This window comes from Rhinolophus sinicus, chromosome 1 (assembly GCF_057876585.1).
Source record: "Rhinolophus sinicus isolate RSI-liver-muscle chromosome 1, RSI-T2T, whole genome shotgun sequence".
Lineage (NCBI taxonomy): Eukaryota > Metazoa > Chordata > Mammalia > Chiroptera > Rhinolophidae > Rhinolophus > Rhinolophus sinicus.
Genome location: NC_142501.1, coordinates 166,622,174 through 166,644,928, shown reverse-complemented (window position 1 = coordinate 166,644,928; position 22,755 = coordinate 166,622,174). Strand labels below are relative to the sequence as shown.

At 41.7% G+C, this 22,755-nt stretch overlaps 1 protein-coding gene across 1 annotated transcript in view; it reads right to left on the bottom strand.

Annotated features, from left to right (window-relative positions):
• CDS1 (CDP-diacylglycerol synthase 1) overlaps positions 1-20,144 on the bottom strand; it is a 51,353-nt gene extending 31,209 nt beyond the window's left edge. The window contains exons 1-3 of the mRNA XM_019731301.3: positions 19,495-20,144; positions 6,682-6,809; positions 1,239-1,335 (exon numbers count right to left, since the gene is read on the bottom strand). Coding sequence (XP_019586860.3) covers positions 1,239-1,335; positions 6,682-6,809; positions 19,495-19,611 — 342 coding nt within the window. The 5' untranslated portion in view covers positions 19,612-20,144. The remainder of the gene's footprint in view (positions 1-1,238; positions 1,336-6,681; positions 6,810-19,494) is intronic.
• Between the last annotated feature and the right edge of the window lie 2,611 nt (positions 20,145-22,755).

The following is a 22,755-nucleotide window of genomic DNA, read 5'->3' as shown; positions in this document are numbered from 1 at the left end:
AAAAGAAATAGTAAAAAAGAGGGACACTGCATATCCCACGCTTTCATTGTTCACTGCTAAACCACTGCTCAGCACCCAGTAATGAATTTATTAAACAAATGCATTTCTTCTGCTCACTCTCACCACTTTAGGCTTCAAATGTTTCATGCTTCTTTACATATCAAAGCTTTTATACACACGACTCCTCAGCTGTGACCCATCCTTCTCCCAAGCTTCCCCTTTCCCCTCGCTGCCTCTACCTGCTCAGCCTTCAGACCACGGCACATATGCTGGGCACATGCCTCTCAAAAGTCTCCCGACCACCCCTTTGCTCTCATAGCATCCTCTTCTTTTTTTCAAATGGTTATTGCAGTTTTTAATTATGTATCTGGTCAGTTCTTTAAAGTGTAGATAGTAAACTCCGTGACAGCACAGACAGGTTTCCTTAGCATCTCCACGCCACACCCCAGAAATAACACAATGCCTGGCACATAGCAGGCATTCTGGGAGCACTTGCTAAATGAACTGAAAGCTTTAAGTACTTGTTTGGCTTCCTGACTTGGCTTCCCACACACAACACAATCCCAAAGTCCTAGAATGGCTTCTGCTTGCCTCTCGTCTCATCCCTAAACATCCTCCACATGTACAACTTGCAAATCCCCCAACGGACCACATGCTCTCATCACCTCCCTGCCTCGCCCATGATGTCCCCACCCCGGAATGCCTTCCCCTGTCCAGCCCCTTCTTCAGGACTCAGCTTGGGCACCAGCTCTTCTGAAACTCTGTCCTCATCACTCTCTCAGGCTGGATTAGGTACCTCTTTACTGTGCCTCTGCCAGTAAGTCCTATCACGGGACTTACCCCGCTTGTTTACTATCCTATTTATTCACATGGTTACTTGTATGGCTCTGCAATTAGATTGAGTTTCTTGAAGTTAGGGATCTAGCTAACAGTCAAAAATACTGAAGTCATGTATGAGTGTGTGTGTTTCCGTTCTATTTCATGCTTCGTACAATGTCTGACAAAAAGGTATGTTACATATACTTGGTCTCTGCTCAGTGAACACATGGAATGGCCATTCTGCAAACAGAGGAGATTAATCCAGATCATTTCATGAACTAGAAAATGCTTAAAGGAACTAAATTCGCTGTTACCAAATCTTGAATTACCTTCTTTTTTATGACATGCTCAAATTATTTCAATCACATCAATGTTGAAACACAAAGTAAGAGACGCTTAGGGAAATGTAAAATACTTACAAGAAGCATCAGCATAAAAGATCCCATATAGATAATCAGGAAAAACAATGAAATCATAGTTAGAGTAAGAATTCCACGAATCCACCAGTTTTTCCACCTACAAAGAAAATGTTTATAACATCAGCATTTATGTATTCAGAAAGAGGGGGGGGGGTTTCAGTATGAAATTAGCAGACTTATGGATTTTCCCTAACTATACTTTAAGAATCCCTTACGTCACCTCACATAACAACAAAAACCAACCAACTAACCAATCAGCATTCATTCACTCACTGAGAGCTACATTAAATGTAAAAACTAAGTTCGCCAAAGGAAGAGAATAAATTTTGTTGACTATGAATGAGGATGAATCAGGAGGTTAGGTGGTGAGGTTGGTCAACGCGGACGTGTGCACACCCCCCCAGGCATCATCCAGAAGGGAAGGAGCCAGGTGCAGAAGCCCTCTAAGTAGATGACCAGTCCTCTGGGGTGGCAGACAAAAACAATAACGGTTTTCAGATGGTACTGACTGAGAGCACGACCTTCCTGTGAGAAGAACGAAAGGCTGATACAGAACTGAAACTGCAGAGCACAGTGATTTCAGTGAAATGAAGAAGGCACGAGGAGGTCAGGCCCAGGACAAGGCCAGATTGGAAGTCACTTCCTTCTATTGCTCTGTGTGCGGCCTGCTTTCCTGGATTAGGGACAGGGCCATTGGGAGAAAAGTATTTTCTCATCCCCGAAACTTTGCTTGGTCCTTGGAGCACAGCATCTCTGCTACACGCCTGGTGAGCTCCTGGCAGGCTGAGACCTGATCTCCCTCAATCCTCGGGTGTCAGTAGGGCCTGGGGTGCCCAACTGCTCCTTCTCCCCCAGGAGCCTCATACTTCATCCCAGTTTACCTTACAAACATTGTCACTCTTTATGTGGCCAGGTCATGAAAAATGTCAGCAGCCACTGTATGAAACATGCAAAATGATTCTAATTACACCTATACATGGACAATGATTCCCGAATCTATAATTGTTACCCCTGCTTTTATTCATTCCACACTCAATTTTGCATTTTACTGAGTACTTTCTTCAAGACTTTTCTGAATTCTATCAATTAAAATGATAGCATTTAAATTATGTAACAAAAGATTTGGGTTCAACTTCAAGTATAGTAATATATATGTATAATATCTAAGCACAGGATTTTATTCTCCATCCCATAAAAGGAATATTAGCTGATTTCATCCATTTATCAAATATTGAGGACATTCTCTGCTTTCAATCACTCTCCTGTGTAGTCCAAATATATCTTATCCCTTTTATCATGTCATTTCTGTGCTCAAGATCTAAAATGCCAACAACATTAAGTTCAAACCCTTTTTTCTAGCTTCCAAGGTTTTTCACGAGGTGATCAAATTGTACTTATCAGCCTTTATGGCCCTCTTACTGTTCAACAAACTATATAGACTCATAAATTTCTCACAGACTGTAAACTCTGGGGCTGAACTGGAATATAGAGTCAAAACTGCTACAGCTGGAAGGCTCCATTTAGTTTTCTAGATATAACCCTCTACGGATTAATGAATGGATTAGGAAACTGGGCTAGGTCACAGAGTTGGTCAGAGGTAGATAAAGGACCCTAAACCAGTCTCCTGACACTAATCCCATCCTACTTGCAGGAAACCCAGAAGGCTACTTAGCCTTCCTTTACAATTAATCCTCAGACTCAGAACTATCAAGAACCTCTTCTAGGGAAGAGGACAGATGGTACCTAAGTGCCAGAAACCAGCCTCTAGGTAGATGTTGCCAACACCCACGTGTGCCTCTGTTAGAGGCCTGGCTTTGAACTTCAGAGAATGGTAGCTGCTGAGAACCAGAGATTTTAAACAGGGAACATACTCTCTTCATGTCATCCAAAAATTCCACAGTGACTGAAAACCTGGGCCCTCAAGGACCATATTCTATCTGGTTGTCTTTTATATAGATAGTTCCTCTCTGAGAAAAATTCCCTTCCCCCAGTAAGATCAAAGATTTAATTCCCTTATTTATTTTGACTCCCCAAGTTTCTCAAGAATACCTAATACAAAGTTAAGCACGTAGTTAAATGTAACATATACATCCACTGACACAGTAACCAAAAGTCATCCTTCAGAGGACAAGCACTAAATTTAAAACAGAGCATGATATGTTAAAAAAAAAAAAAAAAAAATATTCAGTGGTTACTAAAAACCAGAGAACAGGCTGATTTTGAATTCAAAAGTCTCAATTTCCTTTACTATGCTACCATGATCACATTTGAGAGAGCCTTAATTTTTAGACGAAGTCACTTCAAAAAACTGTTTTGGGGGCGGCCGGATGGCTCAATTGGTTAGAGCGTGAGCTCTGAACAGAGTTGCCGGTTCAATTCCTACGTGGGCCTTTAAGCTGCGCCCTCCACAGCTAGCTTGAAGGACAACACGTTGGAGCTGATGTGCCCTGGGGAAACACACTGTTTCCTATAAAATTTTTTTTTTAATTGTTTTGGAAAAAGGAATTCAGAATCAGTATGAGAATTTCATTCAAGTCTCATGTCTCAAGAACCTACTGAGCCAGAGACAATATTTTTTAGAAGTATATTATAGTGTCTTATTAAACGTGTCTTATTAAACGTGATCATCTAAAGTGGATACACATTTATTGTTCAAATCAATTTTGAGACGTGCGACAACCTACTGTTACTACCACTATTAAATCATGTCAAGATTAAAAAAAAAAAAAATGGTGTTCCTAGTGCCAAAAGCATCATGAGTCATTAAAAACCTGGGTTGGTAAGACAATTCACCTGAGCCAAGAATTGGGACCCAGAGGCCCTCCTCAAGAATAAACAAGAACTTGGCAGGCCATCTGGCAAAGAGCAGGAGTTTTGAGAATGTCTACCTATCAGCCTTTGGAGAAAGTAGACAGGAAGTGTGCAGATTCCCAGGAAGTAGGAAAATGGCATGATGGAGTGAGTATAAGAGACTGGTTTCTCAGCCTCAGCACTAGCAACATTTTGTGCCCGATAATTCTTTGTTGTGAAGAGCTGTCCTGTGAACTGTAGGGTGTTTAGCTCCCTCTCTAACCACCACCGTTTCTCATTGTGACAACCAAAAATGTCTCCAATAATTCCCAAATGTTCGGGGGATGGATGGGGGGGTGGAGGGGGGCAAAATCCAGGGCATTGCCTCTGGAGGAAAACTCCTAAGGAAGACGCATGGCCGAAGAAGAGCTTCACTAAAGGACAGAGACAGACTTAACTGGCTAATGTTCACACACACAGGTCAAGAAACAGACAACTTGGGACAACTTGCCAAGTAACTGAAGACCTTTCAGGCCTCTTCTGATTTCAACAGCTTATGCTCTTTTTGACATTATATATTAAAACCTTCAAAACGAGCATAAATCTTGACCAAGCTATTTCACTTTTAAGACTTTATTCGAAGGAAGTAATTATGGATGCTAAATTAAAGTTAGCTACAAAGAAAAATGTTTAATGCAGAGTTGTCTTTAATCATGAGAATTTAGCTAAATGCCCAGCAATAGCTGTTGAGGTAACTGAACTATAGTCATCAAAGAAATATATTATGCAGGCATCAAAAATATTTAAGTATATTTAAGGATGTTGTTCTTAATACCACAGAATGAAAATGACAATAGAAAGGCAGGAAAGAGAGCAATGCTATTTTTACATCACACATACACACATACACACACACACACTTTGCACAAGAAAAAAAGCTTCAGAGTAAACCCCACAGTATTTTAAATATCAGTGTCTTGGTGCGAAGGTTATAGAGTTTTTTCTGCAATTCATGAAAATTTCTTATGTAATCAGTATTTTTAATCCTATGCATCTACAACTTCTAAATCATTGCACGGCAGACTATTGTGGGTACTAGATAAAGAGACTAAAATGAGTAAGATATAGACTTTGAAACATTCATGTAATCTTTATAGTGAAGTTTCTTGAGAAGATTGAAATTGGTCACTTATAATCTATTGTTCATGTTTTAAAACCCGTTCTTTCATAAATAGAGTAGAATGCCTAGGTTCAGCATGTGGTTCTATCGCTTACTAGCTACATGACCCTTGATATGTAAAATTTCTTTGTTTTAGTTTACTCATTTATAAAATAGGTATGTAACTGAACCTGTGCTACAGGATTGCTATGAGAATAAGTTAGTTGATAGGTGTAAGGTGCCTGGAGCAGTGCTTAGGACATAGTATATGCTCAATAAAAATGAACTGTTATTTGCTATTGCTACTTTATACTGGGGGGTGGACCTTCATTATTAAGAAATTATTACGAATGACACACAGGAATCCAGCATCATTCTTATATAAATCAACATAAGACAATTTCAAATCTGAGATATACCTGACAAGATTTTTAAAGCAAAGGTACATTTGTAAACTACATCATGAAAACAACTGGGACCACAGCTATTAAAATAATAATCATGCTTCTAATAATGGATAGCAAAAATCTGTTCTATTGACTAAAAAAGTATGAAAACTTTGCTTTAAAGCAATTTATTATAATATGGTTATCTCCTAGAAATTAAAAACAGAAAAACTCATTACATTTACTAGATATATGGACCAGTTTTTCTCATTATGCCACATGGGTAGTAATCAATTTAGTAAGTCACATCCAACATTTTTCATTCACTAACAGAACAGTATCAAACAGAAAGAAATCACAGAGGGCATCACATAATAATGGCAAGAACTGCTTCATAACATTTTTGCAGCAGTTAAAATACACATGTGGTATAAAATCTATCTCTTACTGTATGTCACTGTCAAAAAAGATGGAAAAACACTGTTCTATACCAACACTTGAGATTTTACATATTACATAAAAGCTTACATTTACTTTGCTTTTATAAATTTTATAATTCATGTTACTAACACATAATATGGAGGGCAATATAAAACTAGCTGAAATTTGGTGGTGATAACACATTTAAAAATATAGCACAAATATAAAATAGTAAAGGGTTGTGGAGTTATAAACGATACTTTAAAATTCAGTTAAGAGGAAAAAAAGGCCTATTTTCATCTGGCACTTGAAAAACAGGGAACAGAGAATATAGAATTTTCTTTATTACATATTCCAATATCAGAAAGGGCAACCTGATGTGGTAAATGGATCACTGCTTTCAGGAATCTGACAAACCAGGACAAGAATCCCAGGTCTGTATCTCACTAGCTCTGTAACCATCAGTTAATCTCTCAGACTTGATTTTCTCATACTTCACAAGATTTTAGGAATTAAATAAAAAAAATGCACATTAAGCATTTAGTAGCGTGCCTCGTATATAGTGACAAAGCATAAGCCTTCCCTCTCAGAGCTCTAAAACTCAGAAAAAGTGAAATTTAATACATGGACCAGGATAACCTCCCAACTTATCTTGTGCATCCATTATATTCATCTTCACCAATCATACCTTGAAGATAAACCAGATAGAGCTTTCTTGAGGATCTCAGGGGTTCTATCTGAGGATGGTGGGATTTCTGGAATATCAGAATCTGCTCTGGAATCCAAATCTCCATATCTGTCATCAATATCTGTTTCCTAAAATTAAAGAAAAAGGAATATCATTTTGTAAAACACACAAAAAAGCACACTCTTGCCAATGCTTTCATTTATTGCTCACTGTGTCAAATCTCAGTTACATAACTTGAAACAAAGAAACAACTATTAATTTAGCTTGCTATCCAAGCACTGCTGTACTTCCTCGTTAGGAACATCGGATTATCTTTGCTAGAATCTATCAATATAAAGAATTCATTTAAACGAAATACACAAAAAGGAACTCCCATATTGTCTAAATTCTCAAATTTACCATAAGAATCAAATATTTATTCTTTTGCTACTTAACTAGGAGAACATGGTATTGATTCCACATAGATTGAACTCTGTACAGTCCTTTTTCATTACAAGCAAAGCCTCAACAACAAGAGTAATACCTTACACTGGCATAGCACTCTATATGTATAAAATATATATAACTCAGTTTTGAACTTGTTCCTTATGCTCCACTCCCTTTTCCTCCTTTCTCCTACGCACCCACCCTGCTATCACCAGCAACCTTGTGTAAAAAGTGCTGCACATACATACATGTACTTTGGAAGAGTGGGTTACAGAGGGAGAAACTGGGGCAAGGGGGTTGAATTGGGGAAGAGGAATGAGAATATTCACAGGAGGCAAATGCAAGCAGATGGCGCCTGAGCAGAATGTTAGGCCAGAAGTGAGCTTGGGAATGAAAGTGCCTAGGAGTTCAGAATGTTCAGGAATCTCAAACCAAACATAGCCCTTAGTAGCACCAAAGTTTCATCATCCCTTGTGACTGCTTCTTCATGCATCCATTTTATGTAATGCCAAGGACTGAGCGAAGCTAAAGAAGTGAGCTCGCCCCATGATTGAATCAAGTCTTCCCATTCCTCATGAAGTGGCTGACCAAATAAAACTTTAGCCCTGGAGGAGTATTTTCAGTTTTCACAAAGCAACAATAAACGTGTGTTTGCTAACTATAATGTTCTTCCTATACAATCATGAAATTAAATGTCATTATACCAAAAATGACAAGTGCAACAGACATGTCGAATTCCCACTGTGACACTGAGAGTCAGTTAGCCCAAAAGCAGTTTAAACACAGAGAGAGAGAGAGAGAGAGAGAGAGAGAGAGAGAGAGAGAGAGACTTAAACCATCAGAAAAAACACCCCCTGAAAATGTCAGGGCACCTCCTACCGTGTTTCCCCGAAAATAAGCCCTAACAGGAAAATAAGCCCTAGCATGATTTTTCAGGATGACATCCCCTGAACATAAGCCCTAATGTGTCTTTTGGAGCAAAACTTAATATAAGACCCAGTCTTATTTTCGGGGAAACACGGCATTAACCTGACACGCTGGCAGGTCTTTGACATCTAGAACAATGGAACACATCACTTTTCTTTTCCTTACTACTCTTTTCTCACGTTCAATAACCCAGAGTGTTTCAGGGGTGGTGTGAGTGGCAGTGGAGACGGTGGCTCGTGGAAGAGGCTCCATGAGGCAGCATCACCGTCCAGCAGGAAGAGCAGGAAGAGCACTAGACTAGGAGTCAGGAGTTGTCAGGACTAATTGCACCTCTACTCTACCTAGAGGTGTGACAAAGGGCAAACCACTTAACCCTGAAGAAATTCAGCCTTTGTTTCCTTCATAAATAAAAGCACTGGACCAGAATTCAAATTGTGCTCTTTAAAATACTAATGCTTTCAAAGACCACTTGTTATGACAACATCACAGCACTCCCCTCCACGCCCTCAAGAAAGCTGTCCTGCTTTTATTTTTATTATTTTCAGCTTCTGGTTTTCTATTGTATGTAACTTAGAGAAACACAAAATGAAAAACTGAAGATTTAACGAGGCTTCTTCAATTTCATTCTAATAACTAAAGAATGAAAGATAATCCCTAAATAGTGGCATTTGAGAGCAATTTTGCTCAACTCCTAGAATTAGTAGCAGACTTTTGTGTTTCTGCATTTCTTGTAGGGATCCCGTTACAAAGATGCCAGACTTGACAACGAAAACAAGAGTGTGATTGGAGATCATGGAAAGAAGGAAACAGTACTTTAATGATCAACTAGAGCCATGCAGCATTGTACATACTGAATGAAGATACATACTTAAAATGTTTAAGAAAATCGAATTAGGAGCTTCTTCTCAAACCCACAATTTAAAGACAATAACCTTCCCCTTCTGTCTGAAGCCCGTGCTCTCCCACCAACCACCAGGTGATCTGATTTATCCTCATAGCTTCCTCTTCAGCTCTCTATACACTCGTGATTCCCCATAAACCTGTGTCTATAGCTCCCAACACGCCATCTCCAGGTGGGTTTATACATACAAGGTCAGACAATTAAGTTTGCAAACTCATCCTAGAAAAAGTGCTACATTCCTCACTGCTGAATATCACTATGGTCACCTTTGAAGTACTCCCCCTGGGAAGCTATGCACCGATGCCAGGGCCTAGTCCACCCTTCAAAGCAACTTTGGAACTCTATTTTTTGGAATGGTCATCAGAGCTGTCGTTGTATTACCCTTGATGTCCTGAATGTTATCAAAATGTCTTCCTTTCAATATTGCCTTTATTTTTGGGTAAAGAAAGAAGTCATTGGGGGTCAGATCAGGTGAGTAGGGAGGGTGTTCCAATATAGTTATTTATTTACTGGCTGAAAACCCCCTCACAGACAGTGCCATGTGAGCTGGTGCATTGTCGTGATGCAAGAGCCATGAATTGTTGGTGAAAAGTTCAGGTTGTCTTTTTCACGCAGCCTTTTCAGCACTTCCAAATAGTAAACTTGGTTAACTGTTTGTCTAGTTGGTACAAATTCATAATGAATAATCCCTCTGATATCAAAAAAAAGTTAGCAACATCGTTGCAACAAGTTCGCGAACTTATTTGTCAGACCTCGTATGTCAGAACTTATCAATTGTAAGCATAGCTAGGAACCCAAAAAGCACTACTGCTTTCCTAGCCACCAAGTTTGCAAAAAGCAGGTTTAAATTTCCTGAGCTCCTCACACAGGATTGGACTCTTGTTTCTCCCTTCCTATGCATTCCAATTTTATATTTAAAAGAAAGCTTAAAATCTTGATAATTCTGACAATGTCTTAAGCAAACAAACATCCAATGACATAACATGAAAAATAACTTTGACCTCTACCTGTGGATAATCCAATGAGTAAACATTTGGAAAGACAACTAAACTTGGAATACCTCAATAATAATCATATTATTGTGGATGGAGCCACAGGTTAAACCTGATAAGTTCAGGAGACTGAAAATAACCACACAGGATCGAGTGAACATAAAAATTCTTAATTAAGGTGGGCCATGGCAGGAAGTCCATCTTTAGTCTGTAGCTTCCTTGACAAAGGTCAATCTCTACCTTAAGGAATGATCAGGAATGATCAAGAATCAATCGGTCACTATGAAATTATAATACGTCCTCTGCCTTTCTGCAGTCACTTCAAAATGCCACCTTATTCTCATTAAATAGGTTCTGAGAAATCTCCCAACTAAATGAATTAAAATGTGGACAGCTATACAATAAGAACTAATGATTCCTAATCAATCATAAAATAAGCAAGAATACTAGAAACAATTTTGTTTGATTCAAATGCAGGCGCCTGAAATCACAGAATTAAGGGTTCTCAAGTTTCTAGCCAAATTCAGAAACGTCAAAATAGTTTACAAATCACACAAAATGGTAACAGTAAAAAAAAGTTCCCAAGTAAATACTTTCGTTAGCTTTATAAATTTAGGACAATATACCTAATTTCTCCTTTACCTTACTGTTGTCAGAAAATTTAGGGTAAATCCCAGCTCTAAATACTGTGTGTGACCTTGGGAAAGGAATTTAGATTTTCACACTTTAGTTTTCTCAGGTGTAAACTAAGTCTGTTTCTCTTGTCTACACAATTGCGAAAGAATTCAAATTGGTATTGTGTACATGTTAGTGTTTTGCAAACTATAAATTGCTTTATTATCTTTATTCCGTTGGCAAGAAGAAAATTCTGATGTTCTAAATTAAAATTATAACAGCCAGAGGGTGAGAGAGACAAAACAGCCTGCTCTGAAAAGATGGCTCACATTCCTGTATATGTGTCGGAATTTTGGATTAATTTCCAGTGGCCATTTCCACAGATTATTTTAGCCAGGCACCATGAAACTCCAGGAGCCTCCCCTTGTTGTTTACACGTGGGCTTCCAGGACCGCTGCCCCAGCCAATCTACAGGAGTGGACATTTCTTTATGCAGACTCTGGGCCCAGAGCTGGCCCCACTTCACCTTCTCCACCCCTTGTCTATAGCTCATGCAAACTCTTTCAGAGGTTTACTTCTTTCTTTCTTCTTCCTTCCCTCTATTTGATATATAAAAATACTTGCAAACTCCTAGACGATGGAAATGTTTTCTTTCCTACCTAGCCATGCTGCTTGTGGTTTAGACTCCATGGCCCAAGACTGGTCTTTTTTGCTAGCAATGGCTTAATAAATAATAAACCCTTTCTTTTAAAAAGTCTTTTAGCTGTGGAAGTTAAATTTTTTTGTATAACACCAAGCAGTTAAAGTCTACAATCCAAGATGTTAGTATATTCTTCTGTTAGTTGTTGAGCAACAAACAAATCTTGGCTTCACTCCTATTCTCAAAAGTATAAAGAACTACAAGGTGACATTCAATCAGAACTTCAAATATAATAGGCACCCAACAAGCATTTACTGAATACACAGAAGCAAGCCAAGCTTTATGCAATATGTCTGTAAATTCTTAAATGACCTATTTTCCTTAAACTGAATTAAAACCTGTATTTTTTAAAGATATCCCCCAAACAGAATAGTTAAAGGACAAGCACACAAAACCTCCATATTGAAAAAACATGTGAAAAGTCTGTTTTACAAAAAAAGCATATACATATATAAGTATAAACATAAAAACAAACAATAATCATATTATTGTGGATGGAGCCACAGGTTAAACCTGATGAGCTCAGGAGACTGAAAATAACCACACAGGATGGAGTGAACATAAAAATTCTTAACTAAGGTGGGCCAAGGCGGGAAGTCCATCTTTAATCTGTAGCTTCCTTGACAAAGGTCAATCTCTACCGTAAGTGGGCCTGTCTGTTGTCTTTTTGCATCTAAGATAACATCCTTGGAAGGTCAGTAATACCTTCTTCCAGACTAGAGCATAAAACTACAGAATCCCTCATTATTATTCTTGTCCCCTGATGACCATCTCTATGTGCTGTAAAAAGTGAACTATTAACTATCCTGTACTCACCTATGTAAAAGAAGCACCTGTCCCTCCAATTTACTTTTATCCAATCCCAGAGATTCCCACCACCACCACCACCACCACCCCACGCCCCCGTGCTTTCTCCTGCCCCTTAATCTACCACTAATGGATTTCACGTAACCCTCCTCCTTTGATTCTACGTATAAAATAAACTGCAAAGCGCCATTCTGCAGAGCATTTTCTCAATCTGTTGAGATTTTGCTTCCCGGCAATTGTCATCAGTTTGGCTCAAATAAACTCTTATAAGCTTTCTGTTAGACTGGATGTTTTTTCGTCGACACTATATACATGTATATGTTGTAATTTTTCTTTATAACTTTTGGAGTGCAGTACTATTTTAAATTGTTCCACTCCTCCCTAATACATTCATGACAAACAAAATATTGTTTACATCCAAAAGTCCACTGCATCCAAAACTTGATATAACTGATGACATTCTATGGTAAAATTTCTCAAAATACTACGAAAATACTCTGATCAAAGTCAAGATCACAAGCAGTAAGAAAAAACTCATGTGGTAACACCAGGATATTCTTTAGAAGTTCCAAGTATAATACAAAACATACTTTACAGAAACTTCCAGCCTCACCCCACATGGCTTATTGCCTACATTAACATGACTTTAGAATTCGACTGTCTCATTAGCATAACTTTACTACTCCTGGAGACTTGCTCTGGAGTTCACTGTTCATACGAAGAATTTGTGAGACACATCAACTCTTCCATCGGAAGCAGCAACAAACAAGTTTTCTCCCTAAAACTCAAAATCCTTGCCTGGCTATTGCCACCAATCCCAAACTGTGACACTGTGACCTTCACCCAATCCTAATCAAGTCCCTGAATTGAAAGGCCGCCCATCCCCTACCCTTAAACCAAACTTCCAATACTCAATAAAATTCACCCACGTCTTTCCCCCTTCAAGACTGCCAAAGCTCTGGCGTGGGGGTGCTCTCCCTCACAGCACAAAGTCATAAACTCAACTCTGTCTCACCGATTGGCTGGTTGGTGATATCTGGGGAGTGAGCACTCAAAAAGTGTCATTAAATAAAATGAATAGGCTGCAAATAACAAAAGAATCATGGAAAATTACTTAGGTGGTAACACTAACAACTGATCAACAGTTGAGGAGTTATCACCCAAAATTGTATTCTAGAAATCTAGATATAAATACTAGCATTTTATTAATGGCTTAGATTTAGATGTATGGACGGAAAAGGGCCACATATTAAACCTGACAAGCTCAGGAGAATGAAAATAACCACGTAAAATGGCATGAGCATAGAAAATTTCATAACTACATGACCCATGGTGGGAAGTCACATCTTCAGCTTCCTTCATCAAGTTATTAAATGGGGGATATCCCTAAAACATTTGTTATGAGGAGCAAATACAATAAAATGTGCCTTTCAGTGGGTCTGTCCGTTGTCTTTTTGCACCACCTAAAATGACATCCTTGGAATGTCACTAATCCCTTTTTCAAGACCAGAGCAGGAAACTATAGAATGCCTCATTATTCTTGTCCCTTCATTAACATCTCTAAGTGAACTATTAACTATCCTGCACTCACCTATGTGAAAGAAGTACCTGTCTCTCCAATTTACTTTTATCCAGTCCCAGAGACTTCCCCACTTTGCTTTCTCCCACACCCTTAATCTATCACCAGTGGATTTTATGTAACCCTCCTCCTTTGATTTTATGTATAAAATAAGCTACAAACTGCCATTTTGCCGAGCATTTTCTCAATCCGTTGAGATTTTGCTTCCCAGCAATTGTCATCAGTTTGGCTCAAATAAACTCTTATAAGCTTTCTCTTAGGCTGGATGTTTTTCGTCGACAGATGAAACAATACAGAAAATGTTTATTATACCTGAGGTGGCACCAAGACAACTCATGTTGAAGTGTGCCAAAATAAAGAATTTATAGGAACATAAGTTCCAAAATTAAGTTTATTTAAGAAACATGAGCATTGATGAAAGCGACTATACACATATCAAATGGGGAAGGACAGAAATTAACTGACTTCAGGATGCTTTCACCCTCAACTTCACAAACCAAAATCTGTAACAAAGCAGCAGCCCCACATAAAAAGCCCACTGGGGACACTTACAGGCTCCCCTTTACTGGCCACGACTTCATGTGCACCCCCTTTTCTCCCATTTCTGGTCGAGTAAATCAGGTCTTAGCTTCACTTGTGAGACGGAGGGTCCTTATATAAGACTTTGATTAAATTTAGTTCTAAATCCTAGCCCTAGAAATCATAGCCCTCTCTCTATATGTAACCCCTCTGAGACCTCTTCCCCTGAGAATCAGCCAGCAACCCCTCAACCCCCGAGGGAGAAGACAGCAGCCCAGACCTGACTGATGGTCACAGGGTCTGAACCTCTGCAGACTAAAGATAACATCCTGACCTAAATTATGTTTTAGTTCCTGAGCCCTAAGGTAGAACCACCCCCTGGCTACTTTCCCATGAGACCGGACAGAGAGGGACTCTGGAACAGACCTCAGAACTGTCCTCAAGGCCTGAAGAAATGATGTGTTGCTTTCCTCACCTCCAACCCATCAGCTTCCAACACGACCCCGAACCCCTAACCTACAGTGTCTTGTGATTTTGCCCTATAGAATCTGTAACATACACATCATCAGGGAGCCTGATCTTTGAGCGCTACCTCACCTGTGTCTCTAGGCTTGGCGCCATTTCCTTAAATAAACCTTTACTTTCTTTGCTGCAAACTCCTATTCAGTCTCCTTTGGCTTTGATGCATGCAAGCAAACCAAACCCCTTGAGTTAGGTAGGTAACACTTGAAATTACTCAGATTCTCTCAACCCATCCAGAGCTTCAATAACCCACTTGGGCTTCCGTCCACTTCCCTGCCCACCCTAACTCATGGTCAGCCACTTCAGTCCTGGCCTCAGAGACCACCCCCCACCCCCATTCTTTTAACATCCTTGACCTGGCATTTCCAGGCCAAAATCATTCCTACTGCCTTTCCTATTCAGCTATTAAATGGGGGATATCCCTAAAACATTTGTTATGAGGAGCAAATACAGTAAAATGTATAAGTACTCTGTGAACCCTAAATCACTATGCAAATATTGACTGTTATGACTATTGCTGCTACCGAGTTAAGAGCTATGTTAATTTGGTACACAACAAATTTGTGTTACTTTAGTTCAACTGAATCTTCACTGACCGAGTTTGATTAATTCTAGTGCTTGCTTCTTGATCATTTCACATTACACACCCTAAAATAACACTCTAAAGGTGTCCCATCAGAGATGAGTTCTAGTTCCAGCTTTGCCACTTGCTCTTTAGGTCATTTGGGGCAGTAACAACCACACTCCAGAGTTAAGTTTAATATATAGTATGAGAGAGAGACAGAGACAGAGAGAGAGGGATATTGGGTTGAACTACATTGTTTTCTAAGATCCCTTGAAGCTCTATGGTTCTGAGACCCTACTTTACTGAGAAAATTGAAAGCATCAAACACTTTGATCTTCCCTCTTCTTCTTTTCAAAATGTTTCTGCATCCAGCCTTTGCTTTCTTTTTTCTAGGACCTGCCCATTCTGATCAGCATCTTCACTCCCACTTGACCTCCTTCACACAAATGCCTATCTTTCTTCCCTTGAAAAAGGTAATTTTCACTTGATCCTCCAGTTCACGCTACCTGCTATCCCGTATTGCCTTTTGCCACTGGCACTTCCTGAAAATAACTACCTATATTTCACCTCTCACAGTCCTCAGCCTAAAGCCTGGCTTCTACTAAGATCTTTTGCTAACCAGTGCTCTATGCCTCACCCTCTTTCCTAAACACTACTTATGTCCTCTAAGCAATGCCTCCTCTCCTCGCTCCCAGAACCTCATCGTCTTGGTTCCTTCCCTATATCTCCCACCCTCCTCTACCCCTGGACACCTCCCAAAGCTGTCTTCAGTTCTCGCCCCTCCCTATCCTACTCAAAAGTCGACATTTCCATACCTGACCTTCCATTTCAGTTTTCATTACGACCTGGAACCACCTCTCTATTTTAGAGAATGACACACCCTGTCCAAACCAACTCACCCATGCTCACTCCTAACCTGCAAAACTGACCAATACTTTTTGCCACTTACCTAAAGACTCTTAACTTATGGATGAAAATGTGTCTCCTGGCAGGCTTATTAGTCTTTGATCACCCTAGTCTAGGTCCCACTACTATTATCTAAAATATACATCCTCTCTCTCAACCCCTACTCCCCTGCCCCTAATAGATCCACTTCAAGCTCTCAACATTTTTCACCTATAGCATGTACAATATGCTCCTATCTGAATTCTTTGTGGCAGATCTTTCCCCCTTCCAACTTTCTCCAGACTGCTGCTAGAGTGATAAGCTAATGCCTTTGCAAACACTTTCCAGTGGCTTCCCAAAGTCCATGGAATAAAGCCTAACCTCCTTCACAAGACTCTCAGGCTCCCACCCCATGTACCAAACAGACACAGCTTATGCTCCAGGATTACCAAACTAATTTCAGGTCCCTGTGCCTAGAATCCTGACTCAAGAAACACTTCCAGGGCAAGCCTGGTGGCTCCGGTGGTTGGAGCGCAATGCTCCTAATGCCAAGGTCGCCAGTTAGATTCCCACATAGGCCAGTGAGTTGCACCCGTGGGCTACTGTGTGCTGCCATGAGCAGCCAGTGGCCAGCATAAGTGGCCGGCAGCTGGCGAGAGCTGCCATGAGCTGCTGTGAGCAGCTGATGGATGACTACTGACCGACTGCCACAGCCAGGAGGAGCGCAAGGCTCATAATACCAGCATGGGCCAGGGAGCTGTGTCCTACACAACTAGACTGAGAAACAACGCTTGAACTGGGGTGGGGGGGGCAAGGGAGGAGGGGCTTAAAAAGGGGGGGACTGAAGAAGCGGGGGAACACTTCCGTGTGCCCTTTGCCTAGAATGCCCTTCTCCAACACTTGTTACCTGGTGAGTCCCCAGCCATCTTTCAATTCCAAGCTCAACCCTCACCTCCTCTTTAAAGCTTTTCCTGTTGTCTCCATGCAGAGTCCAACTACGCCTTGTTCAGACTTCTAATAGCTAACTCGTATGTCTCCTGGGGGTTCCTGGAGAAGGTGGTCTTGTTGTCTCTCAAGTATTACTCTAGCATTTAACAATTGGGAACATGAACTTGCAGGTAAGAAGCATTTTTCACTTGCTAATTCTCCAGAGCACAGAGCTTTCTCTCAGCATAAGTCTCCAGGTCCTGAACAATGAGTGTCATGTTAATAACACCATTATAAAAAGACTACAAAATGGCATGGGAGTGTACTATAATAGCATAATATAATGCACCTCCTCCACTTCTTTCATTAATTCCCCAAGAGTTTTCCCTTTACAGCAACTTAAACAGAGAAGGCACTTAAAGAGTTTAAATAGACCAATTATTAACCAGTCTCCGATGTGCAAACTGATTTTAAAATAGCCCTTGACCTGGAAATACAGGTGCATTCAAATATACACCGTGATAAGAAAGGACAGATAGAGGATAGAGTTCAATGTCTCAAAGCTTGCCAAGAATTCCTTGTGATAAACTCTAAAAGTACAGCAACATTTTAGACATGGTTTGAAAATGCTCATCCTTGTCTAAGAAATCTTAACAGAACAGGTTACATATGGCAACATCTACTCTCAGAAAACAAAATACAGCTGGGTATGTATTAAAGAAAACCAACAGGGCAGTGGTTATAAGTAAATAAATAAATAAATACGCAGTGAGGAAACCCAGTCACAGATAGCTAGAGACAACAGTTCTAATGAGTCAAATCAAACCACAGAAATAGTTTCCATTTTAAATACATCAGGGTGTTAAGGAAATCAATTAAATCAAAAGTTATTTTATGCATGCTTCCTGAACATGTTTTCTTTTATTAAAAGCTTGTTAATTTCTTCTAGTTAAGGAAGTTGACATGGGGAACCTGCTATTTCCTTGATTATAAACTATACCAGTGCTAAGACAAAACAAATCCCAACCTAATTAATTCTATTTTTGGTCTAGTTTCCAAGGCAGTTTTCACAAGGACTGTTCTCAGCCCACGGTTCCTAGCTTTGTAACTTCAACTTTCAGTAGCTGGAAACTGTTATATTTTGTGTAATTCTTTGACATATGTTCTATCACAGACTCATTTTAGTCCACCTGCTATCAAAGGCAGAACAAAGTAAAGAAGATGTCATCTTAATGATTCTAAAGTTTCATTCCTAAAATCACTGTTAAATTTATTATTTCATGATATCATGTGATACGCTCTCATCAGGGCTTTGTAACTTAGATTACATCAAGTTCATCAACATCAAGTTCCAGGTGGAACCCTCCCCAAATCAGAACTGCCAGTGAGGCTCTCAGCAACAGCACAAACCGGAAGAAAGGGAATCAGGAAACCAGTTCTAGTTCCAAAGGCCACTGACTTGACCTTGGCCAATCCACTTCATTTCTGTAATTCAAAATGGGAATACCTGCTTCCAAAAAAAAAGAAGCCTTCTAGAAACAGTTTAAGTGCTTTGAGCTTCTGAAATAAAAATGGAATTTTATTAGCAGAAGATTTTATAAAACAATGTATTCTCTGGCCCAATTACCTAAACCATCCAGTCTAAAGGGTCAGAAAACTGCATTGTTTTCAAAAATTCCTTCTTGCACCACTACATTACCGAATTAACCTAACACTGAATCTTTTTCTACCTTTAAATAGATGTAATAGTGGTATTACATCTACTTATTCTTAAAGTTGAAGCAAAGGTAATCCATAGAAATGGGAGTTAAAAGTCCTCATGAATTAACCTGTCAGGTCAAATGAAATCTACTGGTAGACAGAAGAACTGCACTGTCTGCGAAAGACTCAAAAGAAGGAGGATTGTAATTGTGTCATGTGTATGATACACTCAAACCTCCACAGTCTATTACACTGAAAAAGGACAGAGGAAACGAAAGTGCTGATGGGGGAGCGGGAGAAGGCAAGCCTCCAGCGTCAGGATCCAATGACATGTTGGAACCGAAGGTGCCTGTCACAAGTTTAGTCCTTACTAACTTTGTTCCTCTACAGACAAGAGGTGTGAGGTAGCAGCTAGTTCCTAAGGTGCCAGGTTCTATCCAGATTCTAGCGTCAGCCCCAGAGCCCGGAGAGGGCCGGAAACTGGAATGGGAAGAAAATAAATTGTAGTCAAGTTGAATCATCCAGCTATCCCGGCAGCGGCCGCGGTTATCCTGGGAAAAGCATCATCACTGGGGTCCGGGTTTTCGAACCCACTCCAGGAAGGAGGAAATAATGCCAGGCCGGGAGGAAGGCGCAGCGGGCAGCCGACAGCTTCACCTGCATTCCGTGGGCCCCACCCATGCTCCCAGGTGTCCCGGCCCAAACCAGGACCTAATCGGGGCGTGCGCCTCTCGCGGCTCTACTTACTTTGTCACTAGTGCTCTCGGTTTCGTGATCGCCACCGGCGGCCTCTCCCTCGTGGGGTGGCGACGCCACTACTCCCCCGGGGCCGGGGCAGCCTCCCCGGTGTCTCAGCTCCAACATCTCGCGCTCCCGCTTCGCCGTGGCTGCCTCCAGCACCCCGAAACCTGAACTGCGCGCGGGGTCTCTCTGGCTGGCTGTCCTTCACCCTGCAGCCGCGCACTCGACGTCCAGCAGAGCCGCGGCCACTAACACGCCCCCACCATGGAGGCGCCGCCGCCGCGCCGGGTCACCCCCAAAACGGCATCAACGAGCGAGCGCTCGAGGGACGCCACCAGCGAGCGCGGCGCCGAGGGCCGGAGATCGGCTCGGGGTGCGTGCGGGTCAGGCTGTGGGCGCCCGGCCCGAGCCAAGAAGGCGGGGACGCGGCGGAGCGCGGCTGCCGGTTGCCAGGTGCGCGTCTCCACGCAGAGGCCCAGGTGGGAGGAGAAGAAGGGGCGGGGAGGGAGGAAGGAAGCTTGACCCGATTTAGCGCTTCGCTGGGCGCCCGCCGCCTGGGCCGGGTCACTCTCCGCCCCGCCTCTGGACTCGACCGGTCCGGGCTCCCCTACACCTTGCTACGGGTTCCTGCCTCCCGCATCCAGGTCACGCGCCGCAGGCCCCGCCCCGCCCCGCCCCTCTGCGCTACACTGCGGTTCCCACAATCCCGCCTCCCTGGCCGAGGGGTGACGTCAGGAGCCCGCCCCAAGGCTCTGCCCCCGTCTTTGCGCGCACATTGGATGGAGCTTTGAGAAAAGGTATGAGCTGCAAGAGCTGAAGAAAAGAGGAGGAGCAGGGAGGTGGCGGAGGGACGGGCACCGTCCTCCCAACTGAGGAGTGAGAACTTGTAGACTTGTCCCCGGAACAACTGGGAAAGCTGAAAGACGTCTGGTAGGTATTGACGGCACTCAGCACTCCCCCTGCCAATGACTCCTCAGCTGCATAAGCTCGGCACACTGCGGTGTGTCGGAGGTTCAGAGGCGTCCAGAAACAGAAACTTGTCTGGCAGGATGGACTCGTTGACTTCGCGGCATTCTAGCCCAGTGTCATCACCTTGAAAATAGGAGATGCGTTTGCCTCACTGGGCGTCCCGGGGTGGCTTGGCCAGTTTCAGTCACAAACCCAGGCTCTGTCGCCGAGAAAATCGAGTATTTAATCTCACAAAATTCGCTGCCTGGGATCCGAAGAGAGAACTCGGACCCTGAGATGGCGTGGGGTGCAAACTGCCAACCAGCTAATCTCTGAGCAGGCATGGGCCTTGGGTTGCTAAAGCTGGAACTGGAAAGGCACAATATCGCATTTAATTCCATTCCAAATCCTGTTAGAAGGTGACTAGTTTTCCTGATATGTATGTGGCACCTGGTCATTACTAAGAAGCTGACAAATGGTTTAAAACCAAAAAAAGGGGGGGGGGGGACAGCCCATCACACAAACAGGACAATGTTCAGGAATTCCCTTTATAGAACTAAATTAATTTCTCCAAGTCATTACCAACACATTGAAAATAAGTAATGTTTTCCTGCAACTTTAATAACAAGCAAAAACAGTCAAAGTAGGAAGCATTAAAAAGCAGAGCACAAGGGGGCGGCCAGTTGGCTCAGTTGCTTAGAGCAGATACTCTTAACAAAGTTGCTTGTTGGATCCCCACATGGGCCACTGTGAGCTATGCCCTCCACAACTAGATTGAAACAACTACTTGACTTTGAGCTGCGGGAGTCCTGGAAAAACACACTTAAATAAATAAAAGTTAAAAAAAAACAAAAAAAAAAAAACAGAGCCCAAGGAAATCATTTTAGTTCATCAAACAAATCTTTAAAGCTCTAGGTTCAGATTGAGTAGCCACCTTTTCAAAAGGGTATATAGAGAAATGGGTCAGTCTTATGGGAAGGGTAACAAAAATTATAAAAGATATGAAAATAAGTCCTTTGAGAGATAGTTATTATTGAGTGATTTTCCTTTAAAGCACAGAAGATGTGGGGTGACTAGGTTAATCAGTTGTTCTCCATTTCTTTGGAGAACCAGAAATTAAGGACTGCCTCATTGTCAAGAACATAAGGTTGAAGAGGCTGCTAAAGGCAGTAGTGGAGTTTCCATCTCTGACTCCCTCACCTCACCCAGCAAAAAGGGGCATTAGAAGTGCTCCACTGGTCCATTCTAACCTTTGTGGAAGTTAAGAAGTCTAGTTCTTGTCCCACCGATGCCACTAATTGCCTGTGTAGCCTTGGATAAGTCATTAAGCCTCAATGTCCCCAACTATAAATTGGATAGTAAGGAGAATGGCCTCTGTGGTCCCTTCCAGCTTACACATGACTCTGCAACGAAAGCTCACTTTATCAGAATCCAATCCTCCCTTTTCCCCATGCCTCAAGAAAAGAGTACCTAGCATAGCAAGGTGCCACGATGGTTTCCTCCACTTCCCCTAGTCAACCCAATAGCTCCTTTGACTGTCTTCTCCCTTTGCTACAGGAGAAAAAAGGTAGTGAGAGAAGTAACAGGAAGTAACAACAGAGGACATAAGTGCATGACAGAAGAAATAGAATTCCCTGACCCAGGAAAAATGGGCCCAGTGCAGAGACTGCTGAAATAGAGTGGTTTACTACTTTACCTCACCCTTCCTTAAGCTCTGCCTACTTCCTATATTTCAGCTGAGACGGTAATTTCTTTCTGTCTTCTTCATTATAGTTATTGCCACTCATTGAGTGGTTACACTGAGCCCAGACAACAGGAAGCACAGCTTATTCATCTTGACAGGCCAAACCCTCGCCACAGTACTCACCTTCACCTCCACATAGTCAACACATTTGTTGAAGAAGTGAATGAAGAAATGAATGAATGGCAGAGATACAGCATAACCAAAGAAATATATGTAGTATTTGTGATTTGGGGGACACATTTCTTTGTTTCCTCATTTGGCTGCCTCTCTGTGTTTGTTTCTATGTAATAGGTAGATATGCTATGTCTCCTAGTCTTGGCTGCGTGGTCTTATATAGTAGGTGTCCTGTGGGGCCCAATGGCACAGTCTCCCTGGTCCCCTGCTCCGGGTGCTCCAGGAGTGTCTCTTGTATGGGTTGTGGGTACCCTCTCATTATTGTTGAGCCTTGATTGCTATAGGCACACTCCTGGAGTGGAATTTGCCCCAGCGGGCTCTGGTGCCTGTTGAGACCACCCTTTGTGTGTGCCACTTACGGGGCTAACTGGGCGGTGTTCTGCTGTGGTCTGAAGCCACCC